This window comes from Mixophyes fleayi, chromosome 9 (assembly GCF_038048845.1).
Source record: "Mixophyes fleayi isolate aMixFle1 chromosome 9, aMixFle1.hap1, whole genome shotgun sequence".
NCBI classification, from domain to species: Eukaryota; Metazoa; Chordata; class Amphibia; order Anura; family Limnodynastidae; genus Mixophyes; species Mixophyes fleayi.
This window is the reverse complement of record NC_134410.1, coordinates 111213989-111239769: the sequence shown is the minus strand read 5'-3', so window position 1 is coordinate 111239769 and position 25781 is coordinate 111213989. Positions and strand designations below refer to the sequence as shown.

Below are 25781 nucleotides of genomic sequence, written 5' to 3'. Positions count from 1 at the left end.
ACAAGCGCTCATGTTTCTTTGAATGCATTGTGTTCAATCTTTTCTGTGGCTAAGCACCTTAAAGAAGCCTGCACTGATCTCTAAACGCAAGTAGAAATGCTAGTAACCAAATCGTGTCAAAAGCAAATGCATATGATGTCTCTTTTTAGCAGTGTTTTACCCAAAAAAAAAAAAAAATGCAATGACTTTGGATATGTGGCTTCTAGCCGATTTGTAACTTGCAAGTGGTGAAATTTAAGCTGGGTACACACTACAGAATTTTCCATCAACTTTTTATGCCGATCGATTTTACATGTGATCGATGGTCCGATCGCACGGTCCATGGACTGCATACACAATAGCCTTGTTTTAGAAGATAAAGGGAAGAGCGACTATTTACAGCCATGTTATCGTGAGCAATGATTGCAATTTCGTACACATTGGTCAGAAGTTTATACACACTACACAACGGAAACGAGATTGGAACGAAAATATTTAACGGTACGACCAACCAAATGAGGCGACAATCGTCCATTTGGGCAGACTTTCGACCATCGTGTCACTGCACACACTGACCCGACTTTTGAACGAGCGGTCGTATGTCGGCTGATTGAGCCGATTATTGGACAAAAACCCTGTAGTGTGTACCCAGCTTTAGGATTGGCGGTTTGAAGTAGTTAATGTCTACATAAAGTTATGCAAATTCATCTTAGCAGCTATAAGAGTATTAATGAGACTGTAAAGGCCCCATGTGCTGGCAGCTACAAGCTAGAGGAAGTCTGTCAGCTATGGGCACTCTGGCTCTGAATGGGCACACAATATGTATCTCCTATGATCTACAGCCCACCTAAATATTGAATATGGCATTATAGTATGGAGTACTTGAGAGGGAGAGGCGCAGCTGATTATCTTGGCAATGATGGGTGTTTTAATAACTACATTCATCATCAGTTATTTATATAGCGCCACTAATTCCGCAGCGCTGTACAGAGAGCGCACTCACATCAGTCCCTGCCCCATTTGAGCTTACAGTCTAAATTCCCTAACACACACACACACACACACACACACACACTGGGGTCAATTTTGATAGCAGCCAATTAACCTACCAGTATGTTTTTGGAGTGTGGGAGGAAACCGGAGCACCTCGACGTAACCCACACAAACACGGGGAGAACATACAAACTCCTCACAGATAAGGACATGGAGGGGAATTGAACTCATGACCCCAGTGCTGTGAGACAGAAGTGCTAACCACTAAGCCACCTTGCTGCCCGTTGCCATTAGTCCTTAACTCAAGCTAAATTATTACTTTTAAATTTACAAAAAAAATGCATGTCAATTATACTTTAAGGCACAACATTAAAAACACTTATTGGGGTATAATATTTATTGAAACCTTTTCATTTTACAAGATCTCAAGCATCACAGGGATTGTCAGTGGTTTACAGAATTGAAAATAGAAGAGGTTACAGCTATGCAAACTATGAAATCAGTGCAAAAACAGAACTAAAATAAACAAAATATATCTAAAAACTAACTAATAAAAGGTCCATAAATGAAGCCTATGGAAACAGCATGAACAATTTAACACAATATCTTGTTTGTCAGTAACTACAGCATACATAGTTTAGCAGGAGCCCACGGATTGTTGCACAATAAGTACTCTTGCACGTTTAACTACAGAAGGATTATCTTTCCGGAAAAATCCTAGCTCGTCAGTGCTTTACAAAGAGGTTATTTGTAATGGGTCAGTATCGCAACATTACAGCATGTACCTTTTTAAAATATAGTTAATGCTCAATATTATTAAAGTATAAATGGTCAGTACTGACTTGGTGATGATTGTAGAGATATATTTGTTGTTTTGTCAATGTTAGAGCAGACTCTTTTTGTCAATTTGCAGATTAAAGTGTGCCCATCGACTTCATACAACAGAGGCAGCCATTTTGTGAGTTGAACCATTATTGATGAGAACGCATCCAGTCAACTCACTTTGAACCAGTGGCCTTACTTTGAATGCAACTTATGAATTCACCATGAAACCATGTCATCACTCAGGGCCCCCCAATGAATTGACAGGCCACACTTCCATGAATATTGGTCCAACCCACAAAATGGCTGCCTCCTTGTGTGAAGTAACTATGAAGTATTATCGCTTTGATATTGTACAGAGAAATTTTATATAGCTATGCACATTCCTGGAGTGCCTCGGACATTTAATCCCTATCATTTCTGGAATCTGCTAACCAGTAGGGGAGTGGAAGTTCTAATGGGTTTGTCTGTTTACAATGTAAATTTCACTCCACATAAAGACTAATCTCTACCTAAACTGCTAAACCCCATCCACTGCTTGTCTCCCATACTGAATTGGCCAGTGCATGCACAGCTATACCTGGACGGGGAACCTTGCTATAATCTCTCCCATCATAGGAGAACAACAAAAACGGCTATTCAAGCAAAAGCAGCCAATTGCAAAAAAAAAAGTCATAAAGTGCACCCATCACCTGAAATGTTCTAATACAAAATGAACAAGTATGAAAAACATGTGTTTTTTTTTTTCTAGCATGTTTAAGTGTTGCTATAATCCCATCAATGTCAGATTCCACTCCCATGTCATTAATTAATGCTCATTAGTAGATATATATATATAAATATAATAAAAAAAAATTGTGAGGGAAGTGATCCTAACACCTACAGAATTAATGGCCATAAAGGGTTAACTCCAAGCAGCCTGAAGCCTAATTAGCATACAAACTTGTTTACACCACTAACTTCATGGCTAGACAGGTAAAGGGAACACAAAAGAGTAAAACAAGTAAATACACATTATTGTCTTTTGTGTTCCCTAGGTCTTAATGGCAGACTTGGTAAAAAAAAAAAAAAAGAAGCTGTTATCATATTTTTGCTTTAAATTTGCACTTAGTATTTATACGTAACTGAATGTGCAAACTCCTAAAGGAAATCAGTAGAACATACCTTTTTGGTTTTTGACACTAACTAACAAGCCACATTACTGTCTGCCGCTTAGACATATCGGCCATGGTGAATAAAACAACTGTTATAAAAATGTACCATAAAAACCCAACCCATTTCTCGCACGGCATCCTGTTGGCAGTGATGTTAGCAATTTAAATACACAATATACTCTAACCGACCTCAAAAGTACAAAGGTCTCAGAAAGAACACAGGTTTTACAATCGAGAAGGGTTGATGAAATGTGTCGCTTCCTTTCTAAGTTTATGTTGCCGTAGGAATATGACCCCGGTACCTCCGGCAGTATAATATACATTTATCAGGACTGGTACATGGCAGTATAATATACATTTATCAGAACTGGTGCACGACAGTATAATATACATTTATATGAACTGGTGTACGGGAAACTCTTACAAGAGTTACTGTAAGCCATAGCAGTTATTCAGACGTTTGGCTTTCATCTCTTAAGTGAAGTACACAAACGTCTGGGAGACTCTGGTTAGTCGCTATAGGTTACAGCACCTTTTTTGTGTAGTGATCTAAGCACCAGTTTTCAAAACTGCCCCCCCCCCACCCACTCTCTTAATGGGGGCCACCATGTCTGCGAGAATGTTAGCTCTTCATTGCCAACGCAGAAGATCTCGCCACAACAATAACGCCACAGGGTCCAAACTAATCTATAAAAAGTGCACTTTTAGGGGGCAGAATCAGTTGCCCGTGATGTGGGATACTGACATCGCGCCACGCAAATTGCCTGCAATTATGGTAGAGATCTCAGTTGATTTTCCCTCTCATCTCTATGGGGTGCGAGGAATAAATGAGCAGAGATTTCTGTCCAAACTCTGCCGCAAAGTGTCTAGCGCAGTGTTGGCTAACCCGTGACACTTCAGGTGTTGTGAAACTACAAGTCCCAGCATGCTTTGCCAATATATAGCAGCTTATTGCTGGGAGGGTATGCTGGGACTTGTAGTTTCACAACACCTGGAGTGTCACGGGTTAGCTAACACTGGTCTAGTGGACACTTCGTAGCTAATAGAATTCCCCCCCTTACATGTTAATATTTGAATGACTTCTCAGAGTACTGAGAGAAGCTATATTTCACACATAAAAAGCCTTATAAAAGTATATTAATTGTAAGCTAGATAGTATTCCCAGGTTAAACTGGAACTAGATGCTTAATTATTTTGTTTTTCCAAGCTAAACTTTGTCTAACATTCATGTAGAAGACCTGACATTTTTATTTTCTTACATCAAAATGGATTTATTTTGGAACTCTTATCACTGATCATCACAAAATGTTCTCCAATGACAAATAAAAAAACAACAGGAAAGCTTTTTGTTAAATGCAAAAACCCTTTGAGCAATCACTTGTCTGCAGTGATCACAGTATCACTCTGTGTACAATTTAAATGTTTTAACTTATTTCAAAATAAAATACACCAGTAAGAGGTCTCACAGTAAGTACATTTCCAAACTAGAGCTTCATCATGAAGATCAAAAGCTATTCAAAGTAAAGCTGATAAAAAGGTTATTGAAAAACATCATATAGATTTCAAAGACTTGATATCCCCACTGTAACTAATTAAGAGAGAGATTTAGAGTTGTTTTCTATTTCACATTACAGTGTTGGCTTAAATAACTGTTCTACACTTTTTCATAAATGGCCTCATATAAAATAGATGTGTTCTCGCCATACTTTGAAGTTTATTTAGACAAAGGATTTGACAATTGTATGAGGTCTCCCTAATAACATTTCACAGTTTGTCATTTAAAAAACAAATAACTGTACAGAAATGATGGTGTCGGCTTCTAGTCCAATCTAATGTGTTTACTACATTTTTTGCATATACTCAGGCGTTTCCAGAAAACTATGGACCTTGTATATTTATCTGTAACCCTTATATACTTTATACTATTTATGTGTCTGTTTAAAAGAAAGTCTAAAAACATACACAATTGAATTAACACATAAGTTGAAATACTATTTGCATTACTTTTCAATAGTTAACGTGTCTATATATGATCTTCATGTTGTTTATTAAACTGGCAAAGTACTCAAAGAGAAATGCCACCCAACATTGTAAAGGGGCAGTGGGGCATTTATGAAAACTGCTGCACAGCTAACTGCAGGAACGGTGCTCGGTTCTACAGCATCCAATTGTACTCGTTTTTTTAAGTGGTAATAACAGCAAATGACACAATCTGGATAGGTTACAACACATAATTAATTTGTGTGAAGGGACCTTATAGCTATAATAAGAGTTGTATGCATATATACACAATTTATAACATTCCTAATACTGTTTGTAAAATTCTTAAGCTGGCAGACTGAGCGTTTTTGGACAGGTACCAGCTTTCACCGAGAGATCAGCAGGAAATGGTTGGCATATTTTAGCCTGGGGGGTGAGAGCCTATTAGGAAATTTTAAAGGAGACAAAATACATGTGGCCCAGTGACTCAGCCCAAAGGTTAGGCCGCTATGGGACTGGTCAGATGCCCTTCTTCCCCCTGGAAATAAGGCATGTTAAGTGGCATTTCTTCCAAGCAAAGCATTGAATTTCAAGTTATGGGAACATATACATACACATTATTGTAGATGCCCTTTAATCCACGAAAAAGCCATACATCCCGCATTAGACTTACATTAAAGTAAATCAATCGCCTATACACAGTGGAGATAGACATTTTGTGGGCGGAGCTAATTATTAGAATGCAACACTGAGGCATAAGGAAGGATTGCCAAATGCGTCAGTTAGGTCATTAGTTTTAGTGCAGGGGTAGGCAAAGTGCGACTCTCCAGGTGTTGTGAAACTACAAGTCCCAGCATGCCTTGCCACCTATCTGCTGGTTATCTACTGGCAAAGCATGCTGGGACCTCTAGTTTCACAAACACCTGGAGAGCCGCAGGTTGCCTACCCCTGTTTTAGTCAGAAGCTGAATATTGGTACAGTCCACAACATGGCTGCCTCCGCGATGCTAAGTCAACTTTAAATCGGAGTCCATTCTTGCATATCAACTGGGCCCTACAAAGTATTCCTAAGAGGGAAAAAAAGGAATGATTTACTCAAGCGTCTGTGGTTCCTTCACCATTTTCTTGTGGCTGAAGCTGCTCTCTTTCTGCTTCCTCTTGTGGAGGCCGCACACGTTTAAAGAACCCCAGCTTGTACATTATAAGTACCATCAGTGCCAACAGCAGCAAACCTGACAACACTGCCAGCACTATCACCCACACGGGCACTGGGGCGCTGGAAGACTGGTTAACCCATAGAATGTTCGTTGTGACATCTGTAACATTTTTTATATCGGGAAGGTTCATATTTTTGTACGGAAATTCTAGAACGCTGAATTTGGCAGAGGACTTTAAGGAATAAGAATGATTTTGGTTCTCGCCGTTAATAAAAGTCGGTGTCCATAGTCTGGATCTAATATATAGAATGGCGCTTTTTCCTTTTTCCACTCGTTCTACGTGACATTCAATTTTAAGACACTGGGCTGCTCCGCAAGTGATGGTCTCCAAGTCTCCTACTACTGGAACATCCCTCCGATTGCGTTCGTTCCGGGTCACGTTTTTGTTTTCATCTGCCGCCGAAGCGGTCAGTTTCAGATTTAAAGGGTTGATTACCACATCAGAAGTACAGTACATAGGGCCATCAATTTCATATTTAACAATGTACAATAAAGTGTTGCCTTTGTACTTGTACGGCCACTGTACATTGAGGATCGCTTTGCTGAATGCGCTGGGTCCGTTGTTTCTGAGTTCAAAGACATGTTGGACGAGCGGCCCGACGTCCTCTTCCGTCACTGGATTTTCCATGGGTTCAAAGTTTGCAATTGGCAAGAAAACTTCCGTCGGAGTGGAGACTCCTCTTATTTCAACAGCCGCTAACACTGCCAGGGCGATTTGCAGAGATTGTTTTTCACTGGAATTGTCGTACTGGTTTGAGCTTTGAATTTGCGAGTCGAAGCTCACGGTGTTGTCCATCTCGCTCAGCTGATGCACACTGAAGAGCAAGGCTGCCTGGACCTTGGTACCAGCTTTCATAGGATTTCCAAGATCGCATACAACAAGTCTGGTCTGATTCTCAGTTTTGAACGCACAAGATAACCTGGACAAGGCTTCGTTGTTTCGGACAACGGCAATGAAGTCCGCCTGAGGCGGGATATGGACAATAAGTTCCGCCTCGTAGGCCCCTTCACCTTGATTTTGAGCGTCAACGAAGAGCGTCAGAGGGCTGTCATCCCCAATATAAATCTGCTTTTGCTCACTTTCTACTGACAAAATCAAGTTGGGTTTGCATATATTGTCTTCACCACAGTCCAACAAAATGTGTGCCTGTTTGGTTAGATTTGCCGGGGTGACCTGGTTTAGGATAGGCATGAGTCCGGATGAATCGGCAGCTGCCTTATAATCCATTTGATAGTCCATGAAAACGGTTATAGGCGTAAGCTTGTCCCGAAACTCGCTCTCATCGCGTAAATATGCCGTTAATTCTTCACAGCGCATGCTGGCACCATTTATAATAGTCATGTCCTTGGTATGAGTGGGCTGCTTTGAGTGGATGAACAGTGCACGTCGTACCGCTCCCTTCTGCTTAAGTTTATCCAGTAAAAGCTCGATTTTAAATGAGAGTTGATTGGGTACTTCACCTTTACTGGTGGCTTTGAGGCAGAATTTCACGTTAAAGCAGGAGGCTTGGACTCCATTAACGGTACAAGTCTTACTTTCAGGGTTTAGGATTGCTGGGTTCACGTCCAAAATGGCGTTTACAGTGATAACAGGCCTAGACCTGTATAATATGGCTTTATCGGCCCCAAAGGCTCCAACGACTAAATCTGGATAGCCATTGTTATCAACATCGGTAGCTCCTTTTAATGAGTAGCCAAAACTAGCTGGCATGGTTTTGGAAGCCCACTGTCCTACAATGACCTGGGACGGTGCAGAGCTTACACCAGAACTCCTTCCATTGTAGATGTAAACCAGACCCTTTTTACCTTCGCCAGCATAAGGTGCGCCAATGGCAACGTCATTAAAACCATCTTGATCCACATCGCCAAGACCTGCGATAGAACTCCCAAATCTTGCAAATAATTCGGAACCAGTCAGTTTGGTCAATATCTGAAGTCCACCTTTGCTTTGCTGGAGGTAAACAGACACTTGGCCAACTTCCTGAAGCTTCCCATCTGACCCGCGGTCCATAAAAAGAGGAGTCCCAATGAACAGATCCACCAAGCCATCTGCGTTTATATCGGTGGTAGCTACAGAGTAGCCAAAGTATGCCGCCATTTGTTCTCCGGTGAAATTGTACATGGAAGTCATACTTTGGCCGTCATAAATAGAAACCATGCCTAATGTTTTTGCAGCTCTTGGAACCCCAGAAACAAAATCTTCAATATTGTCCCCGTTAAAATCCCCCACGGACACGGAATATCCCAAGTAGCTGTCGTCATACTGGAAATTAGCAGCACGTGTCGCCAGTTGATTGGCATATGTGATGCTGTATTTGCTAAGATTATACCTCTGTAAAATATCTTTCACAGTGTCTGAAATAATTTGGCCTTGCCAATAGAAGCTGCCCGGCCCTCCGAGCAGAACTCTGTCCTCCCTGGTAAAATCAACGCTGAATCCACCCTGACAGAACCCTTGTTCCTGGGCATCAGGCTTTGAATTGGATCTGCAGGGCGCATATTCTACAATTTGGTCTCCATCCTTCAGGTAACATGTCCCAACTGGCTCTCTCTCCTGCTTGGTCTGCTCAGTCCTCCAGTGATACAGAGGGGCACAAGCCAAAATCTTATTACCTTTAGCCTTCAGGGAAGCCCCAAACCACTGGTTAGACTTGAACTCGATGGGGTCGTTGGTGGCATAGTCTCGATTGCCGGTGGGGTCGAAGACAATAGACTGGCAATTGGTATTCCTCCAGTCGCACTTCAGCACGTCTCCACCTTGGGTAATCCCAGGCTGGGAGGTGTTTGCTTTGGGTGCCCCAATGAGCAAGAAGGAAGAGCTGGCATCGGGGGTGTAAAAGTCCACTGCAAAGCCGTAGTAGCTGCCCTCACTGCCGGAGTACACCCGGGGCTTCTCCACGTCCAGATTGAAGCAGCAGGACGAGCCCAGCAGCGCAGCGCCCAGCAGGAGAGTCGCAGCGGCCATGGTGCGCCCGGGTTGCGGTCACGGACTATTCCCTCCTGTGCAGTCCCTCTGTGCCCATCAGATCTCGGTATAAGTAGAGCTGGGGGTCGGGTGTAAACTTCCGAGAATCCCTGGGACTTTCCTTCTGTGTCTCAGCAGCAGACGGGATGGGGGCAGTGATCAAGGCCGGGCTGGGGTAGAGTCACAGTGGGCGTGGATACAGAGCGCTTGCGGTCTTTGTCGCGTCTGCTTCCCGTCCAAGCGATGCGTCAGCGCACCAGACCGCGCACGGATTACAGCGACTACCTATTTAACAAGTACAGAGACGGAATATTGGTGTTGGAAGGGTTAAAATGGGACATCTGGCAGTGATTGGGTTAACATGGCAGCAATGGAAGGATCAAGAGGAAGTTAAAGACATTAAGCTAATATCTTGATAGCACATTATAGACAGAGGGTGAATAATCTACTTTTTTTTTTTTTTTAAAGTAATTACATGACTTAATTATATTGAGCCTAATTTAATTTAACTTGTGCAAACAACCTCCCTTGCATCCCCCCACACAGTGGCATTGCACATATGTGTCTCATTGTTATGCACGTGTCAAAGATCTCCTGCCAGGGTCTTTTTGCAAAGTAGCAGGCATGAGAAGGGTTAATTGGAAATGGATTCGGGGAATGCGAGTGCTGGGAGCTGGCTGCGTGTCTGAACTAGCAAGATGTCTATGTCCTGCATTCTCTGCACAAATGTAAACAGCTTTCTCATCAAATCTTCCATATATGGGAGGCTGATAGTGAACACAGTACAATAGCCTTGTGCAACCCTATTGGTTGCAGATATTTTTTTTTCATTGAAGGAAAAAGCTAATAATTATTACATGCTCACAGCTCTGCACTATTAATATGGGGTTAATAATCTAATCTCTCACAGGATCTTGATCTCTAATTACTGCAAATTAGTCACAGGAAAGGCTGGTATTTTGGTACCACTAATGTTCTTTATTGGAGTTATTTGCAGACTTTTACATTGCTCTTTCATTCCCATTTATTAAGACTGCTATGATATCTATGTCTGCCTGCTTCCTGTTGCTGGTAATCATTCAGTAACATTTGTCTGTTATCCATTATGGTATTTCCGGCAGATCTCCCAATGTATAATCCACATTTCTTCTTTCTAAAGCTGGGTACACACTACAGAATTTTCCACCAACTTTTTATGCCAATCGATTTTACATGCGATCGATGGTCCGATCGCTCGGTCCATGGACTGCATACACACTAGCCTTGTTTTAGACGATAAAGGGAAGAGCTGACGTCCCTTTAGTGACTTTTTACAGCAATGTTGTCGTGAGCAATGATTGCAATTTCGTCGTGGATCGGTCGGAAGTTTATACACACTACACAACGGAAATGAGATTGGAGCGAAAATATTTAACGGTACGACCAACCAAATGAGGCGACAATCGTCCATTTGGGCAGAATTTCGTCCATCGTGTCACTACACACACTGACCCGACTTTTGAACGAACGGTCGTATGTTGGCTGATTGAGCCGATTATTGGACGAAAACCCTGTAGTGTGTACTCAGCCTAAGGCATGCTCTCTGCTCATTTAATGTACAATCTCAAATACCCATAGAGCTAGCACAGCCATTGGGCAGCACGGTGGCTCAGTGGTTAGCACTTCTGCCTCACAGCGCTGGGGTCATGAGTTCAATTCCCGACCATGGCCTTATCTGTGTGGAGTTTGTATGTTCTCCCCGTTTTTGCGTGGGTTTCCTCCAGGTGCTTCGGTTTCCTCCCACACTCCAAAAACATACTAGTAGGTTAATTGGCTGCTGTCAATATTGACCCTAGAATATGAAGACCCATTTAAAGACCTTTTTCTCATTGTACCAATTTTAGTTGAAAAGGCCACTGAATCTAAAATAAAAGTTGATCAAAAGTGAAAAGGCATCTTAATAATAAAACATTTCTATAAGAGGATAGGTGCTCGCTTTGTTGATTTATTAAGGATTGCACTTCGTCATAGATTAACCAGACCATAGTTCTTGGGTAGCGTTTATTTCTCATCCAAAGTAAATTGTAATTTATGTTTCTGCAAACAGCTGATTTGTCAATGTGCCATAGTTCTAGTCCCTTTGTAGCGAATAGATGTAATAATTGCAATAAACAAATATATCCCAGTTAAAGAATGCCATGCGCAAAATTGGTAGGTCTTCTAGTTTAAAGGGACACAAACCTCCATTGTTCATTATTTGTCTTCTGTGTAGGAAGGCAAATGTGAAAGTACTGTCTGTGTTTATTATTTAAATACTTTTTGTATAACAACATTTGGGTGTAAGACAGTGATGTTTACACACAGCTGCAGTGGTCCTCTGCCCCTTTATTCTCCTTCTAAACAAAGGTCTTATAAAAGGCTACAGTACTACACTCTAGTATGAGACACACATGTAAGTTCTTATCTGAAACACTAAAGAACAGTGGTGGTGTTTAAATGGTGATTGTCACAGAGGACCTGATTAACTCAGCAAAACAAACGTATTGTTGCATTTCTTTTTAAAAACGCACAGAATTTCAGCATACGTCAATATTCAACTATAATCAGGTCGGAAGAAACGTCACTTGTTGAATACGAGTGTAGGAGCGCTCTGCATATACTACACTTGGCGCATATACTACACTTGGCGTATTGAGACAGACGCAACACACTGCAGGATATGAACAATATATATTTGCAATATAAAGTCCCAGTACAACGCACAGAAAAAAATGTGGTTATTGTCACCTGTTAATAATATAATCATTAATGAAAAAACATTATAAAAAAAAAAAAATCCTTTCCCCTCCTCCATGAAATACATTTATCATGATGTTATTAATGTCTACTGTACATAAATTGTGTTGCTCTTGATTGCAAACACATGTTAATTTACTGCGACTGCCATCACTATCAACCTCCATCGCTATCGCCTGATCATCGCCGTGCACTTACACCTGATCTGTAGGTGGTGCGAATGTTGAGACTGATAAACACGTAACTTAGAGATACTTGAAGCTTGAATTGGATGCTATTGTGTGCGTGCGCGCACGACCTTGGCATGTCCTTACTGTACATAGACTACATGCATGCACCCTGAACCTCTCCCGCTCTTTCTCCCTCTCGCGCTCTCTTTCTTCCTCTCTCTCTCCCTCTCGCGTGCTCTCTCTCTCCCTCTCTCTCCCTCGTGCTCTCTCTCTCTCTCTCTCGCGCTCGCTGTCTCTCTCTCGCGCTCGCTGTCTCTCTCTCGCGCTCGCTGTCTCTCGCAGTCGCTGTCTCTCTCGCGGTCGCTGTCTCTCACGCTCGCTGTCTCTCTCTCGCGCTCGCTGTCTCTCTCTCGCGCTCGCTGTCTCTCTCTTGCGCTCGCTGTCGCGCTCGCTGTCTCTCTCTCTGTCTCTCTCGCGCTCGCTGTCTCTCTCTCGCGCTCGCTGTCTCTCTCTCGCGCTCGCTGTCTCTCTCTCGCGCTCGCTGTCTCTCTCTCGCGCTCGCTGTCTCTCTCGCGCGCTCGCTGTCTCTCTCGCGCGCTCGCTCTCTCTGTCTCGCGCTCGCTCTCTCTGTCTCTCGCGCTCGCTGTCTCTGTCTCTCGCGCTCGCTGTCTCTGTCTCTCGCGCTCGCTGTCTCTGTCTCTCGCGCTCGCTGTCTCTCTCTCGCGCTCGCTCTCTCTGTCTCTCGCGCTCGCTCTCTCTGTCTCTCGCGCTCGCTCTCTCTGTCTCGCGCTCGCTCTCTGTCTCGCGCTCGCTCTCTGTCTCGCGCTCGCTCTCTCTGTCTCGCGCTCGCTCTCTCTGTCTCGCGCTCGCTCTCTCTGTCTCGCGCTCGCTCTCTCTGTCTCGCGCTCGCTCTCTCTGTCTCGCGCTCGCTCTCTCTGTCTCGCGCTCGCTCTCTCTGTCTCTCGCGCTCTCTGTCTCTCGCGCTCTCTCTGTCTCTCACGCTCGCTCTCTGTCTCGCGCTCTCTCTCTCGCTCTGTCTCGCTCTCTCTCTCTCTCTCTCGCTCTCTGTCTCGCTCTGTCGCTCGCTCTCTCTCTCTCTGTCGCTCTCTCTCTCTCTGTCGCTCGCTCTCTCTCTCTCTGTCGCTCGCGCTCTCTCTCTGTCGCTCGCTCTCTCGCGCTCACTCTCTCTCTGTCTCACGCGCTCGCTCTCTCTCTCTCTGTCTCTGTCTCGCGCGCTCGCTCTCTCGCGCTCTCTCTCTCTGTCTCTCGCGCTCTCTCTCTCCGCCGCTCGCTGTCTCTCTCTCTTGCGCTTGCTCTCTCCGCCGCTCGCTGTCTCTCTCTCTCTCTCTCCCTCTCTCGCTCGCTCTCTCTCTCTCTCTCTCGATATATATATATATATATTATCTATACCTGTCCATTGCATATTTTGTGCTCTGGTACTAACTTTGTGTTACCATGTGTTTTTCTTACAATCATTTGTCCTCTCTAACATTAAGTGTACCAGGTAATTTCATAAATAACTACCTGGAAAATGAGTAGGGTGATGCTCTGGTACCATGTAAATTATCTCTACTCACGATAGCATCTGCACACAGTAACCTGCTCTTACAGGGAGGCGTGCTGGCTCTCGGTGAACCATGGGTCAGGACAAATAGCCTGGGGCTAACCTGCAGCGCCTGTCAGAACATGAATTATTATTAGCTATGTACATTTAATGATGGTTAAGTTACCTATTCTGGGACACACATACAAGTAGGAAATTAAGTGGGTGGGGCTAGAATAAGTTTTAGCCAATCAGAATCCTCTAATTGTATCACAGAGTATTTAAGCACAACATGCTTTTCTTCAGGTATATGCAAGTTTGAAGTGGGAGATGCTAGGTACATGTAGCCAATATGGCCATTTAAACAATGACCAGAACACAGGATGTTTGTGTTGTTAAACTCGCCTCTATATAAAGTATTTCAGTACATCGTACAAGTTTTGTTTTTTATTTATTCATTCATTCATTCACATAGACATTCTGTCCTCGTTGACCAGTACAGGTGCAGAGGAAATGCCAGTCTGCTTTCACTTCTTAAAAACTGCTAGAACAATCACATAGTGAATTTAGGGCAATAATAATCTAAATTATCATTTAAACTTTGGCTTTTATGCTGCACCCTAGGTAGATTGGGGCTAGATTTGAGAGTATTGTGTAAGAGAGCACTAGGTGAGCAGGACTGCTGTATGCTGTACAAAATCATTTAAAATGTTTGTGTATATGTGTGTGTATATATATATATATATATATATATATATATATATATATATATATATATATTGGGCGGCACGGTGGCGTAGTAGTTTAAAACCTAAAATTAATAATTTAGCTTGAGTTAAGGACTAATAGCAACGGGCAGCGAGGTGGCTTAGTGGTTAGCACTTCTGCCTTACAGCACTGGGGTCATGAGTTCAATTCCGGACCATGGCCTTATCTGTGTGGAGTTTGTATGTTCTCCCCGTTTTTGCGTGGATTTCCTCCGGGTGCTCCGGTTTTCTCCCACACTCCAAAAACATACTGGTAGGTTAATTGGCTACTAACAAATTGACCCTAGTCTGCCTGTCTGTCTCTCTGACTGTGTGTGTCTGTGTGTGTGTGTGTGTGTGTGTCAGGGAATTTAGACTGTAAGCCACAATGGGGCAGGGATTGATGTGAGTTCTCTGTACAGTGCTGCGGAATTAAAAAATGATATACATATACACACACACACACTCATAAAACATCCAAATATATAATTCTCTCTTTAGACTAGTGTAAGAATGTAGCAGTGTGAATGGGGGGCTGTACCTGTGTGTAACAAGTCATTGCATAGTTCCTAGGTGTGAGGGAGGGAGGCGATAGCCCCCACTCCTTCAGGTGACTTGGGTGAGAAAGCGTGCGTCACATGCAGGTGGCTGGATTATAAGACAGGTAATGTGTTAGGAATGTCCTGCACTCCTCCCTTTCCTAAGTTTTCCTCTAACTCTTTGTTACCTCTTATATCTGCTCTTTTTTCCTTGCTCATGTTTCTTTTTACGTCTTATCTAATTATAGTAGTTCTTCTTTCTGCTGTCTAACTTCCTTTTTTTATTTGCTTTGTCTGCTCTTTTGAGACCAGTCTTAAAACTTTTGTTTTATTGCATTTTAATACTAATATTATCTTGTTTTTATTGTTTATTTATTTATTTTGCTCTAAATGAAAATAAAGTAAGAACGATTTGCACAGACAGCATTTTGTTTCTGTGCTCGCCTCCAGCAACACCTCACACCCAACCTCCTTCCACTCCTGTAAGTCGCACACTCATGACAGATCCACACCTCCCTTGTGAAGAGTACTGATAAAACGCTGGTATGTGTTAACACCACACCAACTTTCCCTGGGGAACCTGCTGCTTATTTCGCTGGTGGAGGAGATAATCGGGGATGTTCTGCAGGTTTGGGGGCCTGGAGGTGTGAAATTGCTAATCTGTGCAGGTCTGTATCAGTGAGGGGGTTTTAATGGGATGTATGGGCACAGTCTGTGGGAGGGGGGGATGTGGCAAGGAAGAGATTGCTGGGATCTGATTCAGTTCAGTTCAGTTGTGAGTAAGGGTGATACAACAGAGACCATGATGTGGCATTGCTGGGTTATGGCAATTACTGAGGACTGAGTTGTCCTGGCAGGATATGATTGTACAAAAATGGCTAACTTACATCTCTCCTTACTCCGAGTGATGGTGGTGTGTTTGTCCTATCTCATCTTCTTTCAACTGGCTTACGCTCATCATCTCTACTCTCTGCACCCCCAACAACCCGTGCTCACTCACAAATTTTCTAATAGTTATTGTTGAGTAGTTCCACCCTCCCTCCGTCAGTTCTTGCCAGAAACGACTGCTGAGACCCCAGGTATATAGCAAGCAGACAGGTATGAGAGATGTATTTGTGAAGATCGTGTTGGCCTGATTATTCAATATTTTATGTAATGTTTCTGTAGCATTACAAGTGCTGAATGGACTAAAGGACTATAGTCCAAACCTCTTTATCCTAAACTGGACCCAGAAGTTTGAGGTGCTGTCTTGTAGCCTTCTTTGGTTCTACTTGTCTATTGCATGGTGACCTCAAGTTTGTGATGTAAAACAAATGAATGTGATTATCAAATTTGGCATTTTATTGCACTCAGTAATGCTCATGTATACAATCTATATTTTATTTTGCATGGCTTCAAGAATCTGGGGGGTCCCATTCAGTGTGATAGCCATCAGGAACATTGGATTCAATAACCTTATGTTAAGATCACCCCACACAGTGATAGTCATCATCATCATCATCATCATCATCATTTATTTATATAGCGCCAACATATTCCGTAGCGCTTTACAATTGGGCATTATCCCCGATTATGTTTAGGGACTGTGTATATAAATATAGGATTAACACTTTTATTGCCAGTCAGAGGTGCCTCTGTGTGTAGAACCTCATTACCTGTTGGGAATCGGTTCGCTTTTATTTGCATTCATTGAGAATGTTACGTCTTAACTGGTCACTCAAGAAGGAGTGGGGTTAAATTGTGACCTATATGACTTGCAGTTACTTGTTCTGGGAGGAGTTCCTGGCACATAAAGAAGAAGAAATATGTAGTAGCGCACAGTAAAAAAATGCCAGGAAGTAAATGTAAAAAATAAACATTGTATAAAGGCAGCTGGAATGGTAAAAATGTGTTTTGTATCTGAGAAACTTATTACCAAACATTATGTGACCCTTGATACTATTTAAAATATATATTATGTGTGTAAGTGCTGGTTACCATGGCATGCCATGTTTTCCGAATGCCATGGGGTAACCAGCCTAAGAGAGTAGAACAATGTAGGATAACAAGTCTGATTGGCTGTTACAACATGTTATTCACATTCAGCACAGAAGTGAAATTCCACACTTGATACATTTCTGCTATATTAATGCATAGTGTTTTGGGATTTCAATAAAGAATGACTAGTGGTGATACTCTGGATGGGTCTGTTAAGAGGAGAAGCTATTGCACAACCATTCCTTTAAAAATATGTGTGTGTGTGTGTGTGTGTGTGTGTGTGTATGTATATGTATGTATGTATATATATATATATATATATATATATATATATATATATATATATATGTGTATGTATGTATATCGTACACTGGAGTGTGGCAACTTCATGCCCTCCTTAAAAGAGAAAGAGCCCCTCTATCCCCGACCCCCGGAACCATAAGGGTCAAGGGTCTCCAGACCTTCCTTCCTTCGCTGCAAGGCTGGGGGGTCCCTTTGCCCTGGGTTCTGCAGAGCCCTCCTTATTATATACCAATGGTGCAGACCCTACACACTGAGAAACTGATGAATGGAAAGACATGGACCACATATCGATTCCCTGGCAAGGTCTGAGAACCTGAGTTCATATTTAACATTTAGTTTATTTTAAAAAGCGGTAAATAAAAAAAAGTTGTTGTAAGCGGGTCTGAAAAAAAACCCTATAACTGGGTAGAATCCTGGACCATAATCCCTGTGAACCCAGAGGCCATGGCCAAATGGCATTATTGCTGCACACTCCTGAAACAAACCTTTAAGTAAACTTTAGTATCTGCCTATTACTGTGTATGAAGTCCTGCTAGAACTGTATTCTGATTATATAAAGTGTTATGTAGTTATGCCCGATCTCATCCTGCATGTTGTGTGTATACAATACATACACAAGCTCAAGTGTCAGTGACAATTGTATAATTATGTCATCATAGAGTGGACCAAATAGAACGGTCTTCACCTATCTGCAACTAATAAATTCTGTGTGTTGCATGGACACATTTTTTGACATTACTTGTATCCATTTACACATAGAGCCAGGGATTGACTTATTATTGGGGACATAGACCTGTGCATGAAGTAGCTGGTTGTAATAGGACACTTCTCGGATCCTGGCAAAGCTCCATTATGTTTTACAGTGTGACTGTCAGCCCTTCCCTCTAATAAGTGCGCCGGTTTTCTGCTAGTGATTTTGGCCGTCGGAGATGCCCGTTCTGACATGTGTATATCATGTCTCAATCACCGTGCAAACAGCCTCTCCATATCCTCTCTTCCCTGTTCTCTGAATCACTCTTCCCTCTCGTGGCTTCAGTTATTACCACCCCCCTTTTTTTTATTATTTTCAGGGCTCCAACCCAAGCCTCCAGTGCTTGTTAAAAGCCTCTCCTTGGAGCCAGCTCACATCCCGGTACACCCTGATAAAACCCAGCAGCCCCAATCTGATATTGGAAGCTCCTCTGACTGCAATGGCACCTTCCCAGAACCCTCCAACCCAAAACCAGCAGCACCTAGACGCTCCCTACGCACCAAACCTGAAGGTGAGTCTGTGGCCTCCATTCAAATAATTTTGTATTTTCACATATGTGTGTGTGTGTATATAATATAATTCTGTTAGAGAGAGGAGCACATATCACCTCCAAAATCGGTGTGTGTGTGTATATGTGTGATAGATCTATCTATCTATCTATCTATCTATCTATCTATCTATCTATCTATCACACCATCCCTAGTTCATTCACATAATAGTAGTTAAGTATTATAGGAGGTTGCTTTTATTAGACAAAGTATCCCCAAGTCTCCCCCTACCCCCCTCCCACTCCTGCCCTCCCTCCTGTCCCCCTGCTACCTCCCTCCTTTTCATTCTCCTCTCCCCCCTCTCTGTCTCAGCCTCCGTTCTCCCCATTCCCTTCTCCTACCATTGCGTCTCTGTCCATCCTACCCTCCCCTTAGATTGTATGCTCCTTTGAGCAGGGCCTCCTCTCCTTCTGTTCTCCACCACCTTAACTCTGCTCTCCAGCTCCTTGTCTCTTCCGTGAGGTCCTCCTGCCCTTCTACCCCTCTCTCTACCCCGCTGGGGGCTCTCACCTCTCATCTAGCTGTACATTGAGCTTCTGAGTTACTGTGCTTTTTGTTAACTGTACCGTGCTGTCTCACCCTGTATCGTGTTTCTGTGTCCCTGTACGGCGTTACGGATACCTAGTGGCGCCCGATAAATAAAAATTAATAATAATAATAAAAAGTAATCCAAAACTACTGTACATAAAACTTGATAGAGAGGAATTACAAGTTGTTGTTTTTTTTTTTAAAAAAAAGGAATGTCAATATTGTATTTGCGGCATACACCCGAGTTACTACAGACAGAAGGGAGTTGCATAAACAGTGAATCTGTGGTTAGCATTTTTTAAGATTCCTATCTGACATCTCTATTTCTGTTGAGAACACAGCAATGAACCCTACCCCTCAATCTCACTGCCTAGGTCTTATCCTTGACTCAGAACTGTCCTTTGTTCCTTACATCCAATCTGTATCTAAATCCTATTACATACATCTGAGAAATATTTCCAGAATACACACATCTCACACAAGACACTGCAGAAAATTAGTTATTTTCTCCCCCATTTATTGTAATACCCTCCTTACTGGTCTTCCCCTAACCAGACCTTCACCTCTACAATCTAGTTTGGATGCAGTAGCTAACTGCACCAACATACATCTCTTTACTCAAAATATCTCCCAGCTGGAACCCTCTGAGATCTCAGTTTCTCATACACACTCATCATATGCTCCATTCCCGGTTACAGGACTTTCTGGCTGCACCCACTCTGGGGAATGCACAAGGCTTTCCTTTCATTTCCAAGCTTTTTAAGGGTTCCCTTAACACTCACCTCTTCAGGCAAGCTTATTATATTCCCAACCTACCCTCTAAACCTACCTAGGATCTTCTATATGATTACCACCCCTCTACACAAACTTACCTGTGTTCTCTTACTATTCTCAAACTGCTCTCTGACCCCTGACCCCCAGATCATCATTTGTGTGTGAATGAATGAAAAAGCCCAAGAGCTTGTTACCAGGGGCGGGCTGGGCAGGGGGACATCGGTCCCCCGGGCTGCTCCGTCTGACCCCTGTTCGGGGTCAAACTCCTATTGTCCTATAGATTTTAAGCTTGTGAAATGTCATAAAATAAACAATAATAAAACCTCTATTGTATAATCAGTGGTTCATGGGCATATGAGTGGTGTTCATCGTATTTACTTAATAAGCGGGAATGTTCTATTATTACCTATCTATAGCTCTTGTATATCTTTACTTTCTGTGCAGTTCCTCCAAAGCCCCCACACCTCCAAAGCGTGAGAAGACCAAGGCCCCCTGGCCATATCCCCCCACCCCCTTCCCGTCCGCTGCCTGCAGACCCCCGACTTGCAAGAGTCCCACTACGCCCAGACAACAAGGATGGAACACCCTCAGCAGTTACCTCCCTGATTGAGAAATTTGAGAAGTAAGTGGCACTAATTGTTATATACAGGCGACTATACGGGTAGCAGGGACGTCTTACTAGACAAGTATGAAATATGCTGCCAGAGTATAATGAATTTTTCATTTATGGAGCAGAGGGAATGACAGCAAAGGTAAATGGTAATTAATTAAAAGTGGATCCACATTTTGAGGATAATATTTAATTAAGCATTACAATCGTTGAAGAAATGCATTCTGTACATGTGAAATTAATTTCAGGAAATCTTTTTTTTTTCTGCTTTTTATATTGAACAATAAATATTTTATATAATATCACAATACAAATTGAATATTTCCTCCTTCCCTGCACTAATAGAACCTCTAGATTACAATGCCCAGGAGCTACTTCATTCAGGTGTTACTCCCCCCCCCCCCCCCCCCCCCCCCCAAGAGGTGCCTGTAAGGTTGACCTCTCTCCTGCTAACAGCCAGAAAAACTTTATAAGTTGAGGTATTTGGTAGTTATTGATGGAACTGATTGGATAGCCTTGTTCTGAAAGGTCTTGCAGTGGAAGGGTTACTCCTACACCTACAGATGGTCTTAAACAAAATCGATTCAAGTTATTGGAATTCTACAGTGTTTTCAGTCCATCAGTGACAGCTACAATGTCCGTGGATACTCGGTATATTATGATACTGTGTGGCAACTACACTATGTTTGTCTGCAGTGACTGGGTTTCATAGATAGTTACACAGGTAGTGTCTGTACAATGTTTAGCTGACAATTGATAAAGATGCTGTTTTGGCCTCTAAAAGAAGTGCTAAATAATGAGCTGCGATGCTTTGGCAAGTAAAGGAAGTAGTAATAATACCTTGGTACAGTGCTGTACAGGATTTTGATCAGCTTGGTGACCTATATTCTGTAAAATAATATTATTGTGTGGATTCCATTAACATTATGTTGAGTAATAGAGTCTATGTAAGTGGTCAGAAGAAGAGAATGTTCCACAAAGGAGAGATTATTGATTGGCTGCGTCCAAGACCGTCAGCCGATGCGTGGGCAGCTTTACTCTAGAGCCTCTTGTTTCTGCCTTTGTAGTAACATTGTATTCTTCATTCCACAGAGAACCCATCATTCTGCCTGCGGAGCGCAATTGTCTGGTCCATGAACTCGACCCCGAGATCATCAGCGCTCCCGCCTTGCACCCAGGCTATAGTATGGTGGAACTGGGGAACAAACTCCTTGATCTACTGGAGCCAGAGGCGTCTCAGGCTAGCCTGGAGAGAAGACGTAGACTTGTTGTGGGAGGGGGAGATACAGAAGAAAGGGGGGAGCAGGACTCTTTGGGGAAAATAGCCAACAGGGACAGTGGTATTGACAGTATCAGCTCTCCGTCCACCAGCGAGGAGATGTGCTTCCTTGGGGAGGTGGAAGAGGGCGGACGAGAGGAGATGGAGCCCCCACATATCACAGTACAACACTGCTCAACGCATGACTCGGAAGGAGATAGCGACATGGAAGACGGGAGCGGGGGAGAAGAAGAAATGGGACGATTGGACCATTGTGAGGTGAGATGAGGTCACAGTATTTAACTCGATTCAAACAGCTGCTCAGCATGTGTTTTATGGAATATATTATAACTGGAACAGATTGCGCTTATCACACCAAGCTCTGCATTTTTCTTTTTGTTTGAAACTACAGTGAAATAATTTATCCATAATACTTTTATACATTGTTTATGATCCATCTCTTTATTTTTTACTAAAGCATTTTGGTTTGAACAATTTTATGATGCAGATTGCTTTGAGTCACAACCACCTGGATTAACTTCTTCTGATTCAATATTATGTCCCAAAAGGCATATATGGTATGTTAGCATGCTGTCAGAGATCATCATCATCATCATCATTTATTTATATAGCGCCACTGATTCTGCAGCGCTGTACAGAGAACTCATTCACATCTGTCCCTGCCCCATTGGAGCTTACAGTCTAAATTCTCTAACACACACACTGACAGAGAGAGAGAGAGAGACTAGGGTAAATTTTGACAGCAGCCAATTAAGTTTCTAGTATGTTTTTGGAGTGTGGGAGGAAACCGGAGCACCTGGAGGAAACCCACGCAAACACGGGGAGAACATACAAACTCTACACAGATAAGGCCATGGTTGGGAATTGAACTCATGACCTCAGCGCTATGAGGCAAACGTGCTAACCACTTAGCCACCGTGCTGCCCAGAGATAAGCTACCTTAATTAACTGGTTTCTGTTTTTAGAGTGTTGTTGACTATGGTTTGAGCACCTTATTCTATTCAGTCCTCATCTTCTGCTTATCCTGTATGTCCTCAATTTTTTTAACTAATCAGATAATTGGAATGTTCACAGCAGCAGAGAGTATTTCAGGAGATGTGTGCTGATTTTGTAGGATACAGTGACCTGTCCACTTCTGTGATGGATGTATGGATGTTAGCATAGGACTAACTTAGTGGATCCCAAACTTTCTCATTTCTAGGCACTCTTAGGGTCTCCATCATTTTTTCAGGCACCCCTAAGCCAAAATAGTTTCCAAGTAGTCCCCCCGCCTTGCTTACCATCAGCCCTGGCCCTGGCACCCCTGTGAGCTCGCTACGGCACCCCAGGGAGTCTCCGCGCACAGTTTGGGAACCACTGGACTTACTTTTTAAAAGTGATTGGGGTGCCCAAGTTAACAAAACCACACTGTGCCCTTTCGATACCCCACCAGCTTTTTGTGGCTCAAAAGTCAGGAATCAATGCAGATTACACTTGAATATGAAAATGAGACCTTAACCCTGACCACAGCACTGATTTCTGACTTTACAGGTAAAATATAAACAGGCATCCAGCCTTCCCCTATCTCCAAATCCCCAGTCAGTCCCAGCACTAGACAGCCTAGGCTGATTCTCACTATGACAGGGAGCTCACATGCTTGGGCCCCACCTGCCATGGTGTACAGTGTAGTGATGATGGCTCTACGGGGGTAGTTGCCGAAAAAGCCCATTGCTGAAAAGTGCTTTGTCTCTTCCCGATTCCCCCACTCCTTGGCCGTGGGGACTGTAATAAACAAATTTGGAACCCTGGAGTGGCAATGCTGTTACCATGGTGGTCCCGTATAATGGACACAGGACCTTTTAGAACCCTGCCCATTATTGCAAAAGAATTAAAATAAGTAAATAAACACACTCACGATTTTAAAATAAACTTTATTAGAAATAAAGATTCCCCAAAACTGTTGGTCACCACTTTATCAACTAAAAACTAAAATCTTTACTCCTTTCTTGATTTATAGCAGTACAGATCTGGCAAAACATTTATTTATATAGCGCCAGCAAATTCCGTAGCGCTTTACAATTGGGAACAAACATTAATAAGACAATACTGGGTAATACATACAGACAGAGAGGTAAGAGAGTTTGAAATACAAGGGCATGCCTTTAAACACATTGCCGTTTTGAATTTAGCTGTCAAGCTCACTGAATATCTGTCGACTTGCAAAAAGCGCTGTTTAATACATTTGCCCCCAACTGTGATTCCAAAATAATAGGATAATAAATATCAAGTGAATACTAATGATATTATTAAGTAAACAAAAACCAACCCATTTTATGAGATTTCATAACACTCTAACGATGATGAGAGATACTATGATGTGCTGAGCTGCGCTGGAGGTATTCAGTTTTGAATGATCACGGCTATTAAAATAAGTAACCACCTATTTTATTTTGGGACAGAAAATCAATTAATAAAAACATTTGGATTAAACAACGTCTGACTAATTATGATGGATATGGTAGTGACGGCTATTATATAGGGGAAAGATGACCCGCGCTATCAGCTTTCAGCTGTGAACGATCGCTGCTGTTGGAGTGAAGGATCCTATGGGACATGACAATACCAGACTAACTATATAGTTAAGTAATGATATATTTAATTCAGCTAGGTTATAAAAAAAAGTTTAATCATTAAAATTAATAACTGAACAAGTGATTTAATAATTGCAGAAATTGAAGTAGACCTTTATATCTGTTAATTAGTAAAATGAAAGAACCGTGGATACAATTGATAAGTGATGAAGTAATTCAGATTATAAAGAGTTAATATTAGAACAAGTACTAACGAATGTGGGAACATAACATAGGAAGCAATGATTGGTGATAGACAGTTTAAAAACCCAGCTCCAATTATCATTCGTCTTGCCTTGAAAAAGCTACCTCAGCGAAAGAGGCGTTGGAGTTTGCTGACTATACCTAGCCCAAATCTGATTAAATATATCTTATGGGGCAGCACGGTGGCTCAGTGGTTAGCACTTCTGCCTCACAGCACTGGTCATGAGTTTGATTCCCGGCCATGGCCTTATCTGTGTGGATTGTAGGTTCTCCCTGTATTTGCGTGGGTTTCCTCCTGGTGCTCCGGTTTCCTCCCACACTCCAAAAACATACTGGTTGATTAATTAGCTGCTATCTAAATTGACCCCAGTCTCTGTCTCTGTGTGTGTGTATGTTAGGGGATTTAGACTGTAAGCTCCAATGGGGCAGGGACAGATGTGAATGAGTTGTCTGTACAGTGCAGCGGAATTAGTGGCGCTACATTAATAACTGATGATGAAATGATGGGATTTAACTCCTGTGACTTTCTAAATCATCGAGTCGAGCTCATCGCCAAAGAGAAAATTACTTTCTTGGGAGTGTGGTCAATGGATTCTGCGGATCTGCTGGACAAGGTCACAGCCAGAGGGCTCCTCTACCTACCACTGCCGAAGCCGCACTCTTGGCGGAAAGTGCGATTGCATATAATGATGCCTCACAAAGAAATCAACCCCATTCTTTATCACCTCAATACTTTTGAGTAAATACTCTCTCTTACTTTGTATTCGGATGGCCAAAAATATCAGTCCAAATTCAAATTGCTCTGGAGACAGAGTTCATGGCCAGTCCGGTTTTAATAGCTGTTTCTGAAAAAACGTAAATTTTCTTAAAACACTTAAAGACTTGGATATCCTGGACAGGATACTTACAATCAAGTCTCCTAGGATTGGGTTGACGCTTATCCAACTCTTCCCTTGTTGATAAGCTCTTAGTACCCCGATGCACCACAAAGACTCTCTGCTTATGCTGGTGCGCCTCAAAAAAAGTACTTTATAAGGAAGTCTGGGCGGGCATAATCTGTATTCTCATTGCCTTTTTAATGTGTTTTTAAGTAGTACTTACACTACTTTTATATTAAATGATCTAGGATCCTCCTTTACCTGACCTTTGTCACGATCAGATGAGAGCTCGTGTATCTCCCAGGGAATCTAAAACCCCTGGAATAGAGAGTCCTGGTATAAAGATCCTGCTTCTATTTGGCTCTAGAAAAGCATAAAAAAAACGTATTTTTCATAATCCAATTCACTAATTCTTTAAATTGTTCAGGACGTGGCACT

The 25781-nt window shown here is 42.5% G+C and overlaps 2 protein-coding genes across 3 annotated transcripts in view; one reads left to right on the top strand and one right to left on the bottom strand.

Annotated features, from left to right (window-relative positions):
- The window catches only part of FGD1 (FYVE, RhoGEF and PH domain containing 1), a 103372-nt gene that overhangs the window by 52408 nt on the left and 25183 nt on the right, over positions 1-25781 (top strand). For both annotated transcript variants that reach the window (XM_075184927.1, XM_075184928.1), the window contains exons 2-4: positions 18233-18424; positions 20208-20385; positions 21466-21910. In XM_075184927.1, the coding sequence (XP_075041028.1) occupies positions 18233-18424; positions 20208-20385; positions 21466-21910 (815 nt within the window). The remainder of the gene's footprint in view (positions 1-18232; positions 18425-20207; positions 20386-21465; positions 21911-25781) is intronic.
- Positions 1352-9313, bottom strand: ITGAV (integrin subunit alpha V). The gene has a single exon (XM_075184926.1). The coding sequence runs from the start codon at positions 9107-9109 to the stop codon at positions 6023-6025; it is 3087 nt and encodes a 1028-aa protein (XP_075041027.1). The 5' UTR covers positions 9110-9313; the 3' UTR covers positions 1352-6022.

What these genes read in the sequence shown, in the direction of transcription:
- ITGAV (XM_075184926.1), bottom strand. Translation starts at nt 9,109, where the DNA reads ATGGCCGCTGCGACTCTCCTGCTGGGCGCTGCGCTGCTGGGCTCGTCC.